The sequence below is a fragment of the Panthera leo genome, chromosome B2 (genome assembly GCF_018350215.1).
Source record: "Panthera leo isolate Ple1 chromosome B2, P.leo_Ple1_pat1.1, whole genome shotgun sequence".
Taxonomy (NCBI): Eukaryota; Metazoa; Chordata; class Mammalia; order Carnivora; family Felidae; genus Panthera; species Panthera leo.
Window position 1 is genome coordinate 123,986,441 of NC_056683.1, and position 19,723 is coordinate 124,006,163.

At 42.2% G+C, this 19,723-nt stretch overlaps 1 protein-coding gene across 2 annotated transcripts in view; it reads left to right on the forward strand.

Annotated features, from left to right (window-relative positions):
• The window catches only part of ARFGEF3 (ARFGEF family member 3), a 177,212-nt gene that overhangs the window by 39,608 nt on the left and 117,881 nt on the right, over positions 1-19,723 (forward strand). For both annotated transcript variants that reach the window (XM_042939936.1, XM_042939935.1), the window contains exons 3-4: positions 4,462-4,543; positions 8,251-8,382. In XM_042939936.1, the coding sequence (XP_042795870.1) occupies positions 4,462-4,543; positions 8,251-8,382 (214 nt within the window). The remainder of the gene's footprint in view (positions 1-4,461; positions 4,544-8,250; positions 8,383-19,723) is intronic.

Sequence of the window (19,723 nt, forward strand, 5' to 3'; positions counted from 1 at the left end):
TTCCCCTTATTCACCTATTTTAATTTCCCTTTGTTCATTGTCATCTTCCAACCCAGTGAGGCTGGTCTGTGACCCATGACAACACAGTAAAGGAACTAGGTTTAGTCTCCTTGACATACCAAGCAGTGTCCCGGGATGACGTCTTCCTCATGCATATGCAACACAACTAATTCTTCTTTAAGAAATAATCGCATGTCAGGACATGAAACCTGGGGCCACTGCCTTTATTTAATTAGGCAAGAGGGACCTTGCACATGCCTGTGCATAAAAAATAATCACTTGATGTAACTGAATATTGATTTTTGGTATGCCCTTTTCCTAATGAGGCAGCATCTAGAAAGATCAAAAGATGATTTATTCCAATACAGTATGTGCAAAGGGGACTGTGTGCCGCCTCGCATCTCCATTATGAATTTCATCCTGAGACCTAATTAACAGGCCTGTATTTTCTTTTATTAAAATCACACACATACACACACACACACAAAACCAGGGCATCAGGATCTTGATGGTATCACAGGGCAAACAAGGAAATCATTTGTGCCCCATGAGCTTCGTTTCCCATGTGTTCATTTCCTGTTGAAGTCAGGAACTGAGGCTTGTGATGCTAATTTGGGACTCTGCTGGGTCTGAGGGGAGGAGACACCCTGAATGCTAAAGACAGTCATTCCCCTTACCTCCCGTCTTCTGTGCCCCCCCCCCCCAAAGAACCTACTTCTCTGCCCCAGGCTCAGCATAACATCACTTCAAAGCCTATCCTTGTGGAACTCTAAGCCCAGTCAGGGAACATGACTCTCTTTGACACACCAAAATATCCGCCATGTTGGGCAGGGTCCTTTCCCTTGAGGTCAGGGGGCCTTCAACGTGGATCCATGTGAAATTGGGGTTTGGGGGACTCATGAGTCCTCTGAAATGATTTCTGCATTTCTCTAGGAAGAGGGTCCTGTGCCAGATATTTTATGCTTGTGATCCCAAAAAGGTTAGGAAATAAATCTATTCTAACTCTGCTCAGATCTTTTGAGACCAAAGGGTGTTGGAAAGAACTTGGCTTGAGAGTCAGATGGATTTACATTTGGATTGTCTCTAATAGATTTTAGCTGTGTAGCCTTGGGCAGGCTGTAGAACCTCTCTGAATGTCCATTTTCTTAAATGTAAAATGGGGTAAAAACACCTATTTTAAGGTGGAAGTGACAGGTACACTAAACAGAAATAAGTGCTAATTTTATTTTTTCCTCATTTCATTCCTTGAATGAAATGAAAGCAGGTACCTGTTCTGTTGTGTTTCTGGCCAGATTTTTCCGAGCACCCGTGATGGTGCCTTGCATACATAAGGCACTCAAATGTTGGTTGAATAGATGCTTGGATGGATGCAGTGCCTTGGCTCAGTACCTAGATGAAATCTATCTGCTTTCTCAAAACACTTATTTTCCAAGAGACATCTTGGTAGTCTAAGATCTCTCTCTAGAAGAGAGCTTGGTTTTGCCAAAACCCTCCCAGGACAATTAGCTCCACGTCCTGTGCAAAATCTTTCTGCATACTGTGAAAAGATTAGATCTTATTATCCTGTGCTGCAAATCACGATCTGTGCTGGGCCTTTGTCTATATCAGGATGGGGCAAACTATAGCCTATGGGCCAAATCTGGCCTATTGCCTGTTTCTACAAATAAAGTTTTATTGGGACATATCCCTGTTTATTGATTTGTGTATTATCTACGACTGCTTTTGTGCTGTGGTACAGCTGAGTACTTAGGACAGAGACACTATGGACAGGAAAGCCTAAAATATTTATTATCTACAGAAGAAATTTGCCAGCCCCTGATATGTATTATTTGTACTCCTTACTGCAGCCCTGCTGGGTTGGTCTTCAGTTGCCCTTCTTATGTAATGGGAAGCTAATATCCAACAAAGTTAAGTATCTTGATTGGGATTCTACAGCTTATAGTTAGGGTTTGAATCTGGCTCTGTGTGATTCCATAGCCCACGTTCTTTCCACCAAATTCTGATACCTTTCAAGTCAACCAAAGCCTAGCGGAACCACCTATATCTTTCAGTCCTGTCTGGTGACCAAGAAGACTAGCACAGGGAGCAAGCCAATCAGTGATGTCCTCTAGAATCGGGGTACAACCTGGTGGCCCTCACATTTGTCTGTAACCTGGCTGAGGTCTGAAGATAAATCATGTGAATGTATAACTAGATGAGAAGGTAGAATGTGGATTTCACGGACTATTTCTGAAGGTGGCAAAGCAATAGGAGTCTGCAGTGTTTTGTTTCTTGTTGTTGTTGTTGTCTTAGTATAACTTATTGTCAACTTGGCTAACATACAGTGTATACAATGTGCTCTTGGTCTGGGGGGTAGATTCCCATGATTCATCAATTACCTACAACAGAGTCTGCAACTGTTTGTATGCAAACATAATGCTGCTTCCCAAGGTCAGAAGGTTCGGCATTTCCAGGTGTGCCCTATTTGCTGAATATGGTCTCCACTCTTGTTTGCTGCCCTTAGTGAGTACTGTGTGATACTTACGGATTTTCAGCACACGGCCACTCGACAGAGACTTGCCCTTCCCCAAGCTGCGAGGCTGTAAGAGTTACGGGCCTTCATGCTCGCTCATTGGTCCTGCGCCTTCACTGGCAGATCTCACTCCGAATGTGAAAGTTCTTTCATGGTGAATGAATCCTGATGGAAATTTGATTGTTTCAAGGGTTTATAGGTGAAATTCTGTGGTTATTCTGGCTCATACTCCATCTGCCTCTCATTCCTACTTCTCAACTTTCACCCTTCCGGTTAATTTTTCCAGCTTATAAACTGGTTATGATTAAACAAAAGAAAAAAACAAATTTGGAAAAATCAACTACTCCTGCTTTAACGGAGGGTACAGACGCGTGTGTCTTGTAATGGTAGTGAAGCTGGTAATAACAGTACGGTGACAAAATTCCAGCCACCCCGCTGGAAGTAACACAGTTGGGTAACTTACCCATCTGTCACAGGATGTGTCTAATGAAAAATGGTTGTAGAGTTCATCGATTGTCACGTAAAAGAGGCTATTGCAGCATTGGGTTGGTGAGGGGAGAGGGGAGAAGGATTGGGAAGGTGGATGTTCTTTGTGGCGGAGTCTGTCTTTGTTCTGCTGATGGAAGGTTCCATAGAAAAGCAGTAGAGCTGCCGGACAGATAGGAAGGAATCAAAGCTATAATTAACTTCGTGTTTCATTGGGTTCTACAACAGTGGCCCTTATTTCTCCAAAGATGAACTCTTATAGTCTTACCCTATAGCTTTTATACTCCCTAAAGTCAATCAATCTTTCGGTTTATGCTGAATAGATAAAAATGATATTGCTGCAGTTAAAGTGGGGGTGGAGGAACCTGGTAAAATTAAGAAACATTTCATTGGTTATGCCAGTAGAGCTCCATGGGGAAATAACAGGTTGATTAAAATTCTTGGACAGTTGTTTAATTATTTAGAGTGAATGTTCTAACAGAAAGATTTTTTTTTTTTTGGTAGCCCTTTTGGTTTATTCCTAACGTATTTTAGTCCCCATTTATTTGTTTTTAAGCTTTAAAATATCCAGGGCACTTGGGTGGCTCAGTCGGTTAAGTGTCTGACTCTGGATTTTGGCTCAGGTCATGAGTTCAAACCCCACATCAGGCTCTGTGCTGACCTGCTTGAGATTCTCTGTCTCTCTCTCTCTCTCTCTCTCTCTCTCTCTCTCTCTGCCTCTCCCCTGCTTGCTCTCTAACTCTGTCTCAAAATAAATAAATAAATATTTTAAAAATACCCCAAGTACCTCTCCACATAGGTCTTTTTCATCTCTCCCATGGCACTAGGTACTTCTCATTGGTCACAGCTGTTGCTATTTTGTTGATCATTCTGTCTTGGAAACATGTTTATTAGGAACTCATCACAGAATTCCAATCTGCCTGATGGAGGCTAAAAAGCAAATTTACAAATTGTAAATGATTGTGCAACATTTTGAATGGGAGAGAAACTGACAAAATAGACTTTCAGTTTATATTGATGAGGCACAGTAGTGGTGGTGATGCATTCTCTTTGTAGGTAAGAGAGAGGCATGAGCAAGGCATAGAAATCTATTCTAATGGTGCTTTCTAGACTTGTTCACCCCAGATGTACCGGGTATAAGCAAGTATATTTAGGAAAGAACAAGGCATGTTCATGGACTGGTAAGAATCCCACCATGTAATAATTTGTGCGTCAAAACAATTGTTTGAGAGTCCTTGTGTTGGCTCTTCCTGTAGCCAAGGCAAGTGCTGATATGCTATCATTTCTGTTCATATTTCTTTAGCTGTGGCTTTTTTAGGTCCCTGTGCATTTTTAACGTGGTTATAGTTTTTATGTATGTGTGTCACAGCATCTGGGAGTGGGTGTACATAAGGCTTCAATCATTTGACTGCCAGCTTTGCTGAGCTCATGTGTTTTGTTGTCCTTATTTATGTGTTTGCCAGGGAGAAATGCTTGCTACCTCTCCAGTTGGCTTTGGAATCCAAGAATGTGAAACTGGCCCAACATGCCTTGGCAGGAATACAGGTAAGGCTCTCACTGGGTGCAGTCAGGTGACAGAAATTGACAGGCTACTTTGGCGTTGAAAGAACAAATACTTAACATGTTGAATACTAGCCGTCAAAGACCCAGACCACAATTTGATTGAACTAGGTAATAACCACAGAGGACAGAGGATTTTCTTACATTTACCAGCGTTTCTCTGTGGATCGCATTATCTTGTTGAGCCTTTGTCATCTGATACTGATTCCTGGGGACCCAGCTAGGCTCGCATAGAAATGAAATGTTTTGGAGGATGGCCAGCTTTAGGAGAGCCCAGGATCTCTTGATCCCCCGAGAAACATCTCAAGTTCTATACCAAGTAAAATCTTATATAAATTCAACATCTGTGGTTCTGTGTAAGGAGAATTAATAGTAAACTGGAAAGATTTATCTTTTTTCCATTTTACAGTTAGGTTAGTGAATGAACTCATGTGTTTTGTTTCCAGAGCAAACTTGGAGGGCCGAAAAGAAATTTTGTCTAATCAGAAAAGCCAGGGGTGCCTGGGTGGCTCAGTCCATTGAGAGTCTGACTCTTGATTCAGCTCAGGTCATGATGCCTGGGTCATGGGATCAAACCCCACACTGGGCTCCATGCTAGATGTGGAGCCTGCTTAGGATTCTCTCTCTCTTTTCCTGTGCCCCTCTCCCCTGCTCACATGCTCTCTCTCTCTCTCTCTAAAATGAAAAAAAAAAAAAAAAGAAAAGAAGACAATAAAAGTCAGATTGCTTGAACACTTTCCTTCTCTGAGCATTTGCTCCTGTATATTTTACACCATATGTAATAGGTCTAATTCGAACAGTGCAAAGGTCATGGCTATATAAATGCATTGACTTTGAAGCAGTTTGGTTTCTAAGTGACAAAGCACTGTGTAGTTCAAGCCTATGGGGTTTATGCAGTGTGGCCATGGATGAGTAGCATTTGTCAGATGTCTTTTCACATTAGTATGTATTATTTCATCCTTTAAGTCCAGAGAAGTCCCTAATGCCTCTTAAGAGTTAATACCTCTGATGGGGCGCCTGGGTGGTTCAGTTGGTTAAGTGTCCGACTCTTGATTTAGGTTCTGATCATGATCTCACGGTTCGTGAGTTGAAGCCCAGCGTCTGGCGCTGGGCTGAGAGCACAGAGCCTGCTTGGCATTCTCTCTCCCCGTCTCTCTGTCTCTTCCTCTGTCAAATAAATAAGTAAACATTAAAAAAAAAAAGAGTCAATACATATGAATGAGAAAACTAAGACTCTTCTTTTTCCAGTGGATTGGAATTAGATAATGTACATGTTAATATTAGATGTTTTTTTTGAGAGAGAAAGAGAGCATGCATGTACGTGGAGAGGGGCAGAGGGAGGGAGGGAGAGAGAGAGAGAGAGAGAGAGAGAGAGAGAGAATCCCAAGCAGGCTCCATGCTCAGTGAGGATCCCACCTCAGGGCTCAATCCCATGACCTCGGGATCATGACCTGAGCTGAAATCAAGAGTTGCCCACTCAATCGACCGAGCCACCCAGGCGCCCCAGTATTCGACATTGTTAAACACCGTCAATGTTATTAAATACTCCTTGTTTTCTCCTTGGGCCAGCCATGAATATGAATGGGAGTTTGTGTTAACCTGTGTGTTTCCTTTTCTCTAATATTGTATGGATTTCCCATGTAGTTATTTCTTAACCCCCAGACACTCTAAGCTTACAGAACCACGTTCTTAAGGTCTTGCTTTATCTGTTAATTCTAATGAGTGGGCACTGGGTATTCTTACCACCGTCTGTCACCTACTGTCAAGTGTAGGCACTTTTGTAGGCCTTTGCAGTCTTTATCACTTGAAGTAAAAACAGGTTTGAATGTAAACTTTAACTCTGGGGTACCTGGCATGCACTGTGTGGTCGTGAAAAAACCTCTTTGGAAAGGATATGGCCAGAAGGTCAGGCAGTCCTAAGAAGGTTCGAAATACTTGTGTTCTGGATCTGCAGTGACATTCTGCTACAAGAGGGAGTCCTTACCCAAGGTGAATCGGAATTCCAAAAGTTCTTCACTGCTGCGGCTCTATCCTGAACGGAACGAGGACAAATTTAAAAGGGATAAATACAGAATCTTTCACCAGGGTCTCAAAAATGGACTGCCTCGGGACAGAATGGGAAGAATAGCTTAATTGGAGCCCTGGTGAATGAGAATTAAGGATTTCAGGGCAAGTCAGCATAGAATGTACCATGACTTGCAGCTAAGCTCATTTGATCCGAGACTATAATTAAAATTATACATTGCCGTTTTTCAGTTTTTGGTTTTAGGCAATAAACCCATTTAGTCATCTCACATAACGAGAATTCTGCTGGTGGTCAGTTCTAGGTCTGATTCAACGGCTCAGTGGTGCCACCGAAGACCCCATTTCTTTTTGCCTTTCCCTTCTGCCACCTTAAACATTTTTAAGACTTTTTTTTCCTTTTTTTAAGAGCAATGTCAGATTTACAGTGACATTGATAAGAAGTGCAGAGCTTTCCCATATACTCCCTACCCTACCCATTCATAACCTCCTCCATGAACAGCATCACTCACCAGAATGGTACATTTTTTTTTAAGTTTATTTATTTATTTTGAGAGAGAAAAAGCACAAGTTGGGGGGGGGGGGGCGGGCAGAGAGAGAGAGAGAATCCCGAGGAGGCTCCACATTCAGTGCGGAGCCCAACATGGGGCTCCATCCCATGACCATGTTATCATGACTTGAGCCAATATCAAGAGTCAGATGCTTAACAGACTGAGCCACCCAGGTGCCCCAAATGGTACACTTTGGCCAACGATCCACTTAACAGTGACACACAATCACCCAAAGTTCACAGTTGACCTTAGGGGGCACTCTTGGTTGCATTATTCTTTAATGTCGGACCACCCTTAATGTGTGACATTCACTCTGGAGGCCGCATTTCAAGCAGGAGAGTATTTATGAAACCATATCACACCACGAACATTTAAAGATGCCTCAGGAGGTCTCGTATAGAGAAGAAAAGACTGAAGTGGACTTCATAGCTGACTTCAGATATTTTAGCTTAGTCCTCGTGGCTCCAGAGAAAGTTGAAGGATTTAGAAGTTGTAGGGAGGCGGGTTGTGGTACAATCGAAGATAGAATTTTATAGAAAATAAGAGTTGTCCCCAAATACAAAAGAGCTGTGAGGTGTAACGTTTCCTGAGAGACCTCGTGAAAGCGAATGTCCTCTCGTTCGGTTTTTGTGGGATTCGTTTTCTGCTGAAAATGCATGAAGGTGTGTGAATTCGTGAGCGCTTCTTTGGTAAAGTAAAAAGGTAAACTTTTTTCTGAAAAGTGAACTTGTCGACCACAAGACCTTCTCCTTTCCTGTGACAAAGCCACATTCAGAAAGGGTGTGCGTGAATGTGACCTTTGTAAGGCGCCGATCCCCCCCCCACCCCCCACCCCCGGGCACATTCATCCTCCGCCCCCACCAACCACGTGACCTGAATGGTTGCCGTGTTATTTAGAATGACTTACCTAATAGCAGCAAAAGGTCTTTGCCCAAACTGTTGACCAAGGGTTCGATGCGTTTCTCTTTTTCACTGGCACATGGCATGAGTTCTGCCCTACCGGCCTCCACCTACGTGGCTCCCAAGTACAATTACCCTCAGTACATACTAAGATACAACAGAATGAGGCAGCAGGGGGGGGAAGCCTATCTGTGATCACTGCCTTGTGCCTCTTTACAGAAGCTTCTGTCAGAAGAGAGGTTTGTATCCATGGAAACAGATTCTGATGAGAAGCAGCTGCTCAATCAGATCCTGAATGCCGTGAAAGTGACGCCTTCCCTCCATGAAGACCTGCAGGTGGAAGTGATGAAGGTTGGTTTGACGTCATTAGAACAGGAACGAGCTAACCCCTCCGCCCCCCCCCCCCCCCCCCCCCCCCCCCCCGCCCTCATTGTTACCTTGAAAATGTCTCTGCGCTGTGGTCATGCTGGCACCCCCTTCATCTGGAATGCATGGTTCTCCTTGCTTATGGTCCCCCAGAATTACCTGGATTGCTGAACAGAAATGACAACTGAGTAAAAAGGTAACTTTTCAGTGACACATATGATTTTGGGCCTGATCCTGCGTGTCTAATGTTGGTAGGTGATGTGTTTATCACTTTTTGCGAGAATGTACGTGAGTTGGTCCAGCTTAGGGTAGACCTGATCATTCCGGATATTCGGCCGCCTGTTTATGTTAAAACACAGCGAGGACCTAATGATGTTTTCCCACATACTAAGGCTTTGGAATAGACACTTTAGGGACAGGAACACCATCCTTAGGAACCATATCACGATCACATCTTTCTTTTCCATCCTCAAATTACATGAACCGTATCTTCACTTACCATTTTGGGGGATGGTATCTCTCCTTCCCCTCGCCCTTTTCCCTCCCTTGAGAATCACCATGATTTGGAACCCTTAATGCTGACTCTGGAACGTGTCATTTCCTGTGAATGAACGGTGAGTTGGGCAGAAGAGGATGGAAGTCTGTGTCCAGAACAGCACCTTGGTCAGAAAATCACAGCTGAAACCCCTGGGCTGGCTTTTAATAATGCCATCTGTTCATTTCCTCCCTAGAGGAATAAGCATAGAGAAATATTTAAGAACAGTTGGGTGTTGTATAATGGTCGATTTCTTCCCGAAAATGCACTGAAGGATTTTTGTCTTAGATAAGAGATTTCACTCTTCTGGGTGTGAGTTTCTCCATTCAGAAAAGAAAAGATGATTTCAGTGATGACATTTTGTTAATGCCTTGGGCCTCACCATAGCCCGTAGTCCATGGGTGATTTAGTGGAGTGACAAAGAGCTGAGACTCTGAAGCTAGCCTGTCTGGGTTTGAATACTTACACTTATTCACTTTCTATTGGGACGTCCTCAGGCAGATTCCTTCATCACTCTGTGCCTTCGTCTCCTCATATATAAAATGGAGGATATAATAGCATCTACCCAGTAGGATTGTTGCAAGAATTAAATAAGTGATATTTGTAAAGGACTTAGCACAGTATCTGGCATAAAGCAGGTGCTTTAGAAGTGTTACATATTCCCACTACTTCCTGCCTGCTGCGGCTGAGTCATAATCTCAGTGGGTGCATCTAGGAATATTCTTTTTTTTTTTTTAAAGTTTATTTATTTTGAGAGAGAACATGTGTGTGCAAGCAGGGGAGGGGCAGAGAAAGGGAGAGAGAGGATCCCAAGCAGGCTCTGCACTATCAGAGCACAGCCCAACACAGAGCTCGAACTCACGAACCGCGAGATCGTGACCTGAGCCGAAATCAAGAGTCGGACGCTCACCCCGCTGAGCCACCCAGGAGCTCTAATCTAGAAATATCCTTAAACACCGAAACGTTGAAAATCTCTGAGCTAACTGATCCTTAAGATCTTAATCGTCTTTAACTCTCTTTGATTCTGTAAAATGTACAGTTTTGCCTTGTCCTCTGACACACGTTCGGCAGCTCTGGAGTCATAGGAACTGAAAAGTAACCACTTCTAGGCTTATTTTACTTTTCCACTTCTTCCGTGCTGCCACTGAGAGGCCAGGCCAGCTGCCGTGTTAATTAATCACTTTTGTGGTGTCCGAGTCCAGTCTGTTGAGTCGTCCTATTCTTAGTCTCCATATACTGGAGGGTGAACTGTGGTATCATGCTGAGAGACATATCTCACAGATTTCCCATTATTCTGGATATTCTCCCAGGAATATACCTTTTTATGGAATCCACAAATTTGTCTTAAAAATTAAAAGTACGTATTCTTCTTAAAGCCTTGGAGAAGCAGAATGTCTAATGGTTGTGTCAACAGTAACACCTGTTTTGAAAACTTACGCTCGCTCCCTACCTGCAGCCCAGCAGTGCCTTCTGCTAGCCTTGCTGGGGACAGGAGTTGACACATGTTAACTCTCCTGGAAATGCTGGAAAATCTATCTTAATCGACTTTCTAATGACACCATAATAGGCCGTTGGTACTCGTTGTTAATGTCTGGGAAGAAATAAGGCATTGTCAGAAGAAATAAGGCCATAATCAGACCTGCCGTTCTTTATAATTAGATTTCCAAAATGCTTAAAAATATAAGGGCCTTTGCTCGATGCTGTTATTTTTAACCATTTAAACATTGGAATTTGGGGGAAAAAAATTTCAGCTCACAACAAACCTAGCTTTAAGCTAATTTTCTTCTCTTTTCTTTTCTATGTTTATTTTTGAGAGAGACAGAGTATGAACAGGGAGGGGCAGAGAGAGAGGGAGACACAGAATCCGAAGCAGGCTCCAGGCTCTGAGCTGTCAGCACAGAACGTGACGCGGGGCATGAACCCATGAATCGTGAGATCATGACCTGAGCCGAAGTCAGACGCTTAACCCACTGAGCCACCCCAGCTGCCCCTAAGCTAATTTTCTTATAGTATACTTTTATTTTAGATAAACATTTTGAGCCAAGCAGCTAAAACATAAATGATGAGGTAACCATGCTTTAGAGTGATATTATTATTATTCATACCAAATGGAACTTTAGAGATAGCGGTCTGACTGCTTTGGCCCACAAGGGAGGGCTCCATGGTCATTTACTTCTGACATTTAGATTATTTGTGTATGAAGACCTATCCAAATTATAGCATTTCTCGCTTAGAAATAATAATAATGTTCATACCCTGTCTCTACACTGGAAGAATTTCTGTGGTCACTTTAGTACTCTTCAAAGCATGTACCCTTTTATCTTGTGATTCTATAATACTTATGATGGCCCTGTAAAAACTCTCAAATAAACCCTTGTTTTGCCAATACCATTACCATATTAAAATGTTCTTGCCCCTTGTTCTCCCTAAAATTACATGGAACAAAGAGAATTGGATGAGTCCTCAAAGAAAGGCTGGATTCCCAATACATGTGAAAGGTATATTTATCCTTGATGCTTCTACATAGCTCGTTCTCATGATAAATTATCTAAACCGGGCCTTTCCTGTAAAACTCTTCTAGTCATTTGAGATAAATATTTTGTAGGTACTAGAAAATGTTTTAACATGAAATACAGTAGGCATTTTCAAATGTTGGTATGCTCTTCAGGAGCGATAAAGCCACACCATGCAGTTTTTATTCATGTCTGTCTAAACACAGCATAGCACATTTTTATGACAAACCCCAGGTGCTCTATTTTAAAAAGCTACGCCATGCATTTTGCTCACATATTGCTATCTGCTAGTGTTTGTAAACATGAGAAATTGAACTGTGTCACACTCTTCAGAGTATGTATGTAGCAGTTGTATTAAATTCCTGAAGAGAAAATAATATGGTTTGCTCTTTTAGAGGTTTCCCTAAGATTAAACTAACTAACTAATAATGGAACTCAAGATTCCGACGGCAGTATCCCCATTTAGAAAGAAGGCCCTAGACTTGCAATTGGAGGGTTAAGAAAAAAATCCGTGGTGCTTGCTTCTGACAAATTAAATTAGGTTAGATCACTTAGTCTAAGACCTGTTCTACAGGATTTTACTATCTAACAGCAGGGGGAGAAAAGGCAATTTTGATTTATCGAAATGGCCCTGGGATCTAAATAAAAATTTTATAGCTTGAGCAAATCGAGTATCAGGACCGTGGAATCAGAAAGGTTTTTCTGTAGATAGATTACCTTAGAAATGGATTAGTGGACGGCAGGGAGCTATTTAATATTTAGGTTCAACACTTGTCCTCTTTGGTAATATTTTCCCATGGTATCTGCCCTATCTATAAATGCCATGCAGACTTGATAGGAGTCAGGTACAAACTAATGACATCTCCAACTAGAGCAATTAGGACTTTTTTCCTCACCCTTCTTGCTGGTAGATAACCTTTAGTGAGGTTATTAACTCATAGAGCCAGCTGAGTCTTTAAAACTGAAGGGAATTGTGCGGCTGGCCTTTTCTCACGTAAGTATGTTGCAGAAGGGAGCATTCTGTCTGGGGAGGGCAGCCGGCTTTGTGGAGAAGGAAGGATGTGATACTGAATACTGAGAAAGCATTTGATGAATGTTCTGTTATTGGCCGTTCTACTTTGCATGCACCTTGGGGTAATAGAAATGAATACTGGTGGGATACTTTACAATTTTTAAAGGAGAAATGACAGGGGCTAATTAATTAACATTTATTCTGCATCAGACACTCTGGTAAGTACTCTGCATTCATACTCAGATCATACATCAAGGAAAGTGGCAGGGCCAGGATTTGAACTGTAATTCAGCTGGAGGCCGCGCGTGTGCTCTTAAACAGTGCGTTTTCAGGGCACCTGGGTGGCTCAGTCGGTTGAGTATCCGACTTCGGCTCAGGTCACGATCTCAGGGTCCGTGAGTTCGAGCCCTGCATCGGGCTCTGGGCTGATGGCTCAGAGCCTTGAGCCTGCTTCCAGTTCTGTGTCTCCCTCTCTCTCTGCCCCTGCCCTGTTCATGCTCTGTCTCTCTCTGTCTCAAAAATAAATAAAAAACGTTAAAAAAAATTTAAAAAAACAAAAACAAAAAAAAACCAGTGCGTTTTCTTTCTTGCTGTCTAAGCCTATTCTAAAAGGGTTGTAGGCGGTAGCCATTACCATTCTCATTCCAAAGATGATTGAACAGAAAAATTAAGTCACAGGCTGATAAGGAGCAAAACTAACAGTGGTTCAGAGTCCTGTGTGTTTTCTGTATCTTTCATGACAGTGCATTCTGTCACTACTTTCAAGACTTAGATTCAAATACAAAGGGAGAATCGATGTCTCTTTCCCACTAGATTAGTTCTGTGTGTGTGTGTGTGTGTTAGAGAGAGAGAGACAGAGAGAGAGAGACAGAATGAGAGAGACAGAATGGGAAAGAGAGAAAGATAGAGATCAGGTTGGGGGAAGGGAAGGAGAATGCCATTTGCTGTTGAAGCATTTTTATATTTTTTAACAAAAGCCAACCAAACATCTACAGAAAATACAAAGATGAGCAACTGATGAAAAAGAGCTGATGAATATAGGGCTGAGAATCTGGGAGACCAAAGCTTCAGGATGTCCATTTAGAATTCTGGTCTTCTAGTGAGGAGGAGAGAGTGCTTTTATGTACCAGCATTGCATTCAGTGCCTTGGCCGGGGAGGAAGAAATGGGCCAAATGGAAGGACTGTTTCTAAACCCCTCTCAGTTGTGTTTTAAAGTTTGTTTGTTTGTTTGTTTATTGAGAGAGACACAGAGAGAGGGAGGTGGGAGGGAGGGGCAGAGAGAGAGAGAATCCTAAGCAGGCTCTGCACCAATAGTGCAGAGTGTGATGCGGGGCTGGAACCCACAAACTGTGAGATCGTGACTTGAGCCAAAACCAAGAGTCAGACACTTAACTGACTAAACCACCCAGGCACCCCTATTCTTCAAATATTTGATTACTTCCTGTGTGCCAGGCACTGTGCAAGCCACAGAAGATCCTGTGGTGAAGAAAATGAAACCAAAACCAAACAAAAACAGAGTCTGTTTGGAGACTAATGATGGAGGTATAAATTAATGAAATACATAAATACACATAAATTGTGATAAATACAAGGAAAGAAAAATCTAGGGACCTAAAAGTATATTTATAACGGGGCCTGATGGAGGGCAGATGAAGAGGAAGACAGAGAAGGCAATTCTTAAGAAGTGACATTTAAAATAAATACGATCTAAAGCATAAGAATCAGATGGGCAAGGGGATAGGGTTAGATAAAGGAAAGAAAAGATTGCTTTATTAATTAGAATTCATTGCAGTTGATACAGGGCAGAAGTTTATTTTCCTTTTTCATAAACTTACGTCAGTATTGGTTGAACCACATGAGCTGAGATCCTTGTTTCCAGGATTTTGTTTCTCCATCTTGTGGTCCATGATGGTGCCCCATCCCCAGCCAACAGTTCACCTAGCAACCACCTGGGAGACACTTCTGAGTACATCCCATTGGCCAGAATTCGGCTGTATGGCAACGTTTCATCGCAAGGAAGGATGGGAAGTGTAGTCTTTATTCGGGCAGCTGTCTGCCAGAGTTCTATTCTTGAAAAACAGAGGGGATAGTGTTGAAAGATGACTGGCAGTCTTCCACAGTCACTTATCACATGAGAATTATAGGCTGGCGTATTCCCCCCCTCCCCCCCCCCTGCTAGAGGCAGCTGGCTCATCGTCCCCTCCACTACCTTTCTTACTTCACTTTCCCCGGAGGGCAGGGGTGGCCTTGCGTCCAGAGAGAGAGGAGTTTAAGACCCAGTGAATGGCCTGCAATGGACTCTTTAGGGAAGGCGCACATTGTAATCTCTCCAGATGGGTAGTCCTTAACTATCGGCCCAGGCATGACTAGACAATTTAGTTAGGAGGTGAAAACTAATCACATATTGTTAGTATTGTTTGTGTCCCTTTAGCACGAACCAGAGCATTTGGCACAGGGCTTACTAATTGCTTGTTAACATGGTTATTGACTCATGGAGAGGAGAAGGTTCAGTGGACCGCCAGGGTAAATGACAAGCAAAAGACACTAAACTTGCGATTACAGATAATAATCTGCGTTCATTCAAAAATGAGAAAAATCAACCCAGGTTCACACTTTAGAATTGAAATTACCTCCTGTATCACCAGATCCCTCTTTTCGTAGGTGAATTGAAGCTATAATGGTCCAGTTACTCAGCTGCACTTACACAGTGGTTGGTAGCAGAGTAACTTTTTCAACTATTTCTGTTTCTGGAAAGGCTTTGTAGCAAGGCCCTGGTCTCTAGATATGTGATATTGACTAGGTGGAGAAGATAACATTTCAGGCCCGTGTTTAAGTTCACTGCAAGGTTAATGTGAATAATGTGGCTTCTGAAAAATAATGAAACCTAATGAGAGAAGAGAAATCTTTTGCAGTAGATAGGAACTCACTGAGCAAACTTTCAATGGCCGGGAAAAGGAGGAAATCATGTAGGGTAACTGTCCTATGAAACAATCTTCAGATTCTGTTGTTTTTAAACTTCTTGATAGTTTTTCTTTTCAAATATCTGGTAGCAGAGTGGTAAGGGCATAGCTTCTGGAGCTAGAATGCCTGGCGACCTTGGGAAAGTTACTTATCTGTGGCTCAATTTTCTGATCTGTAAAATGGGAATAATGGTGATGCATGCGTCCTAGAGTTGTTGTGTCTTAAATGAGTTAATATAAAAGAAGTTCTTACAATGCATGGCATAAGGTTGGTGTCAGATTTCATTTTTGTTACAGTTACTAGAAAAGGGTATGTGCAGCATGATAATAAAATGAATACCTCTAAACTCATTCAAATTTGAACCAGAACATTAGAAACACCTTTGCTTTAAGAGTGTCTCCTTCCTATCTCTTGTCTTCCTCTATAGCCTCCCTCTATGCAGCTTATAATGGTAATTTTCTTCTGTAGTAATGGAAAGGAAGAGTGTGTGTTTCATCATATATATTTCTGATTCCTACAAAAGGACTTCAACATATTTACTGTCGTTGAATTGTAGCTTTAAAAAGCTTTGTAAATTGTTATTTATCAGTTGTCCACCTAGATATATTTAGGGTCCTAATCATTAGCTGTGACTCCACAGTCTACAGAAAACACCCCACCATTTATGCCAGTAAATTTCTGTTCCACCCTACTAGGCAGAATTCATATGATTTGGATATTCTAGAAGAGCTTTACAATTATTAAATGTTTGACATAGAATCAAGTTGGCTTTGGCCCTTTAAAAAAATTTTTCTTAATGTTTTATTTATTGTTTTTGAGAGAGAGAGAGAGAGACAGAGCTTGGGCAGGGGAGGAGCAGAGAGAGAAGGAGACACAGAATCCAAACTGAACTGTCAGCACAGAGCCCAACATGGGGCTCAAATCCATGAACCATGAGATCATGACCTGAGCCGGTATCAGATGCTTAACTGACTGAGCCACCCAGGCACCCTGGCTTTAGCCCTTTAAAAACTATCTCAAGGGGCTTGCTTGGTCATGTCTATAGGTATTGATTATAAAATTATCAAAAGCTTCATATGCATATGAGCAAACACTGTCTGAAATGAGGTGTCCATTCCGGGAAGAGTCTGAGAGGGAAAGAGAGAAGGAAGAAGTAAAGGTGTTGTCTGTTAAGAATTTACTTCTTAAAAATTCAGCTGTGAGAGTAGGTCAAAATAAGTGTCTTACAAATTAAACCGGAAAGGACAATTCATTGAACTTTTTAATTTGTTTTCTTTTAGACTTATTTTCATTGGCTTGTTCGGTGACTATATTTTCATTACCAGCAATACATAAAACTTTGTAGGATTAAAAGCAAAATGTTCAAAGACGAGAGTTCCTAACCTACCAGGAAAGAGGTAACGATGTACACATTTACCATAATCCAAGGTAGTTGTGTATGTTGTAAGCAGAAGTACATTTGGAAAACTTCAGAAGGAGAGACCACGTTGAGCTGGGTAGATCAGCATTTCAAGGAGGGGGTGGTACTTGAGTTGGACGTTGAAAGGTGTATGGAACTCAGATAATTCTATAAGGAGGGAGGGCATTCTCGGTAGAGAAGAAAAGCCCTGCAGAAGGGAAAGCACGGGGTGGAAAGTGGGATTAGTGAAGGCTAGTGAGCAATGAGCCTAGTTGAGAGAGGTTCTCTAGGGCCTGGTCAGACCAAGCAGACAAGGGACAATTCCAGAGCTGGGTATTAGATGTTAAAGTGGGACGGGGTTTTGCAGGATGGTCTGGAATCAGCAAAACCAAGTCAGAGGCACTGGTGAAACGATTTATTGGAAGAGCCTAAGCAAGAGGTCCTGAGGACTTGAATCAGATTGGTGGCGACAGGAAGGGTCTAATGCAACTAAGTGCAGAAAGGCTCACCCCAGCTGCACCGAGCTGATCTGCAGAGAGAGAATCAGGAGCGGTGGTCACTGGCAGTGTTGTAGGTGGTAAGTAGGTGGGGAAGGAAAGATCCAAGATGATTACAGGTCTAGGAGCCAACGTTTCTGACTGAATGATGGGTTTTAAGGGGCCAGTTTAGGAGAGGGACAGTGACTTCACATTGTCAGATATTAAAGAATTGTAAATTTTTTTTTAATGTTTATTTTTGAGAGAGAGAGAGAGAGAGAGAGAGAGACAGAGAATGAGCAGGGGAGAGGCAGAGAGAGAGAGGGAGACACAGAATCCCAAGCAGGCTCCAGGCTCTGAGCTGTCAGCACAGAGCCCGACGCAGGGCTCGAACTCACAATCCACAAGATCATGACCTGAGCCGAAGCCGGACGCTTAACCGATTGAGCCACCCAGGCGCCCCAAGAATTGTAAATGTCTTAAAAGGACAATTTAAAGAAATACAAGTAATATCCCACTATAGTCTTTCCACAATAGAAAATAGTTTGTTGTAAATCCCATAAACATGACTGAGTTTTGTATGTTTCTTTCTAATCATATCTATTTATATGTTCACAGTTATATGCATTGTGTATATAGGATTTTATTTCTTTTTGCGTTAGATTATTAACATTCCCACATGGCTGTATTTATTCTTTCAAGTATAATTGTAATGGTTGCATAATTAGAATTTTAGAGGCGGGGGAAGTGTTAGCTGTTTATCATATTAGAGAGTTAATGAGGTTAACATGGTTTTCATGGAATTGCGTATATTTGTTGGTGATGTTTAGAAGTCGAAATTAGGGACTGAAACTTGGAAGCGATATTGGCTCTAGTGATAGATTTGTGAGGCTCTCCTAACTCTAGAGGGAAGAGTTAGGAGAATTTGCCAAGGGAGAGAGTTTGGAGGGAAGAATAAGAACGGTTTATTTATTTGTTCAAGTGAATTAGCCAAGTTCGTTATAATTTATATGTACATATTTTTCTACAGATATCACTGGTACAGTACTTCCTAGAATTAGGTGCCAAGGGTGTATTGATGAATATCAGTGAATATCAGACTTACTACTGGTGGCAACAAGTCAAGGCCAGAAAAGAACCTGAGACATGACCGTATGCCAGTGAGTCATTAGAAGTGTTTTCCAAACTGAGTACTCAAGAACTCTAGCAACATATTCTATGGACTTAAAAGAATAATCTCTCAAAATAGCCATTTGCCAGAATGTGGGCAAGTTGAGCCAGAAAGTGATTTCTCAAATTACCTGTCACCTCAGCCTAAGATAAGTCCATTTAAGTCCTAAGGGGGAAAGTTTCATGCCTCGGGGCTATATCTCAACTACCTCTTGTTGCCTTCAGTCCAGGATCTCTGAAGCATGGTGAAGGATCAATGGGTCATCCCAGATCACCTTTGAAAGTCCTGGATTCTGACTCCAAGGCCTTTGGAAGCAGAGCAATGTTGTAGGGGTTCTTAGCTCTGTTCACAAGGCACATGGGGTGTAAGTGATCCCAAACAGTGGTTCTCAACTGGGGGCCATTTTGTCCCCCAGAGGACCTTTGGCAATGTCTGAAGACATTTCTTGTTGTCACAACGGGGAATGCCACTGTCCTCTGGAGGGTGAAGGCCAGGAATGTTGCTAAACATTTTGCAATACACAGGACAGTCCCCCACAGCAAGAATTATTTGACCCGAATGTCCACAATATTGAGGTTGAGAAACTTTAATCAAAATAAGAAGAAAAAAAAAATGCTTCTTGTGGGTAGCCCCATTTTAAATTTAGATGATAAGAAAATGTCCCCTGACATTCCGTATGCACTTTGTGACCGCCCCCAGCCCCACTCTGAAGATACACATTCCGCCGTTCTGCTGTCTTCAGGAGGCTGAGTCTGCTTTGTTGTTCGTGTGCAGACCCTGAGGGAAAGAATCTGTTTCTATCTCATGGTCAAGGTACCTTCAGCCGTTCCCACTGCATAAGTCTGAACGTGCAGAAGTGGGACAGGCCCTGCACCCGAGGGAAAGGCGTTTGGTGGCTCAGAATCTCCGTGCCCAACACGGAGTTTTCTGTCCTTGTTCTTGCCATACTTGACAGAGTAAAAAAAGAACTGGGATGTTTCTGAAAAGAAGAAATTATGCAATTATTTTTAATTTTCCGAAATTTCATGCCAAGATACATGAAAGGCCAGAAGGAAATGTGCATTAAGTAACAAAGCTAGATTTTCAGCCAGAACCAGAGCTGGGGTTGGAAATGCACTTGGCATTAAGAATTTGAAGAGAGTCCTGCTCCTCTCCATGCACCGGGAAAGGCAAGGCCTTCTGTGGGCTGTGCTCAAGTTTTTAGTTACTTTTTTGAGCTCTAGTAGATTTTGTTTGCTTTGATTTATAAATAACATCT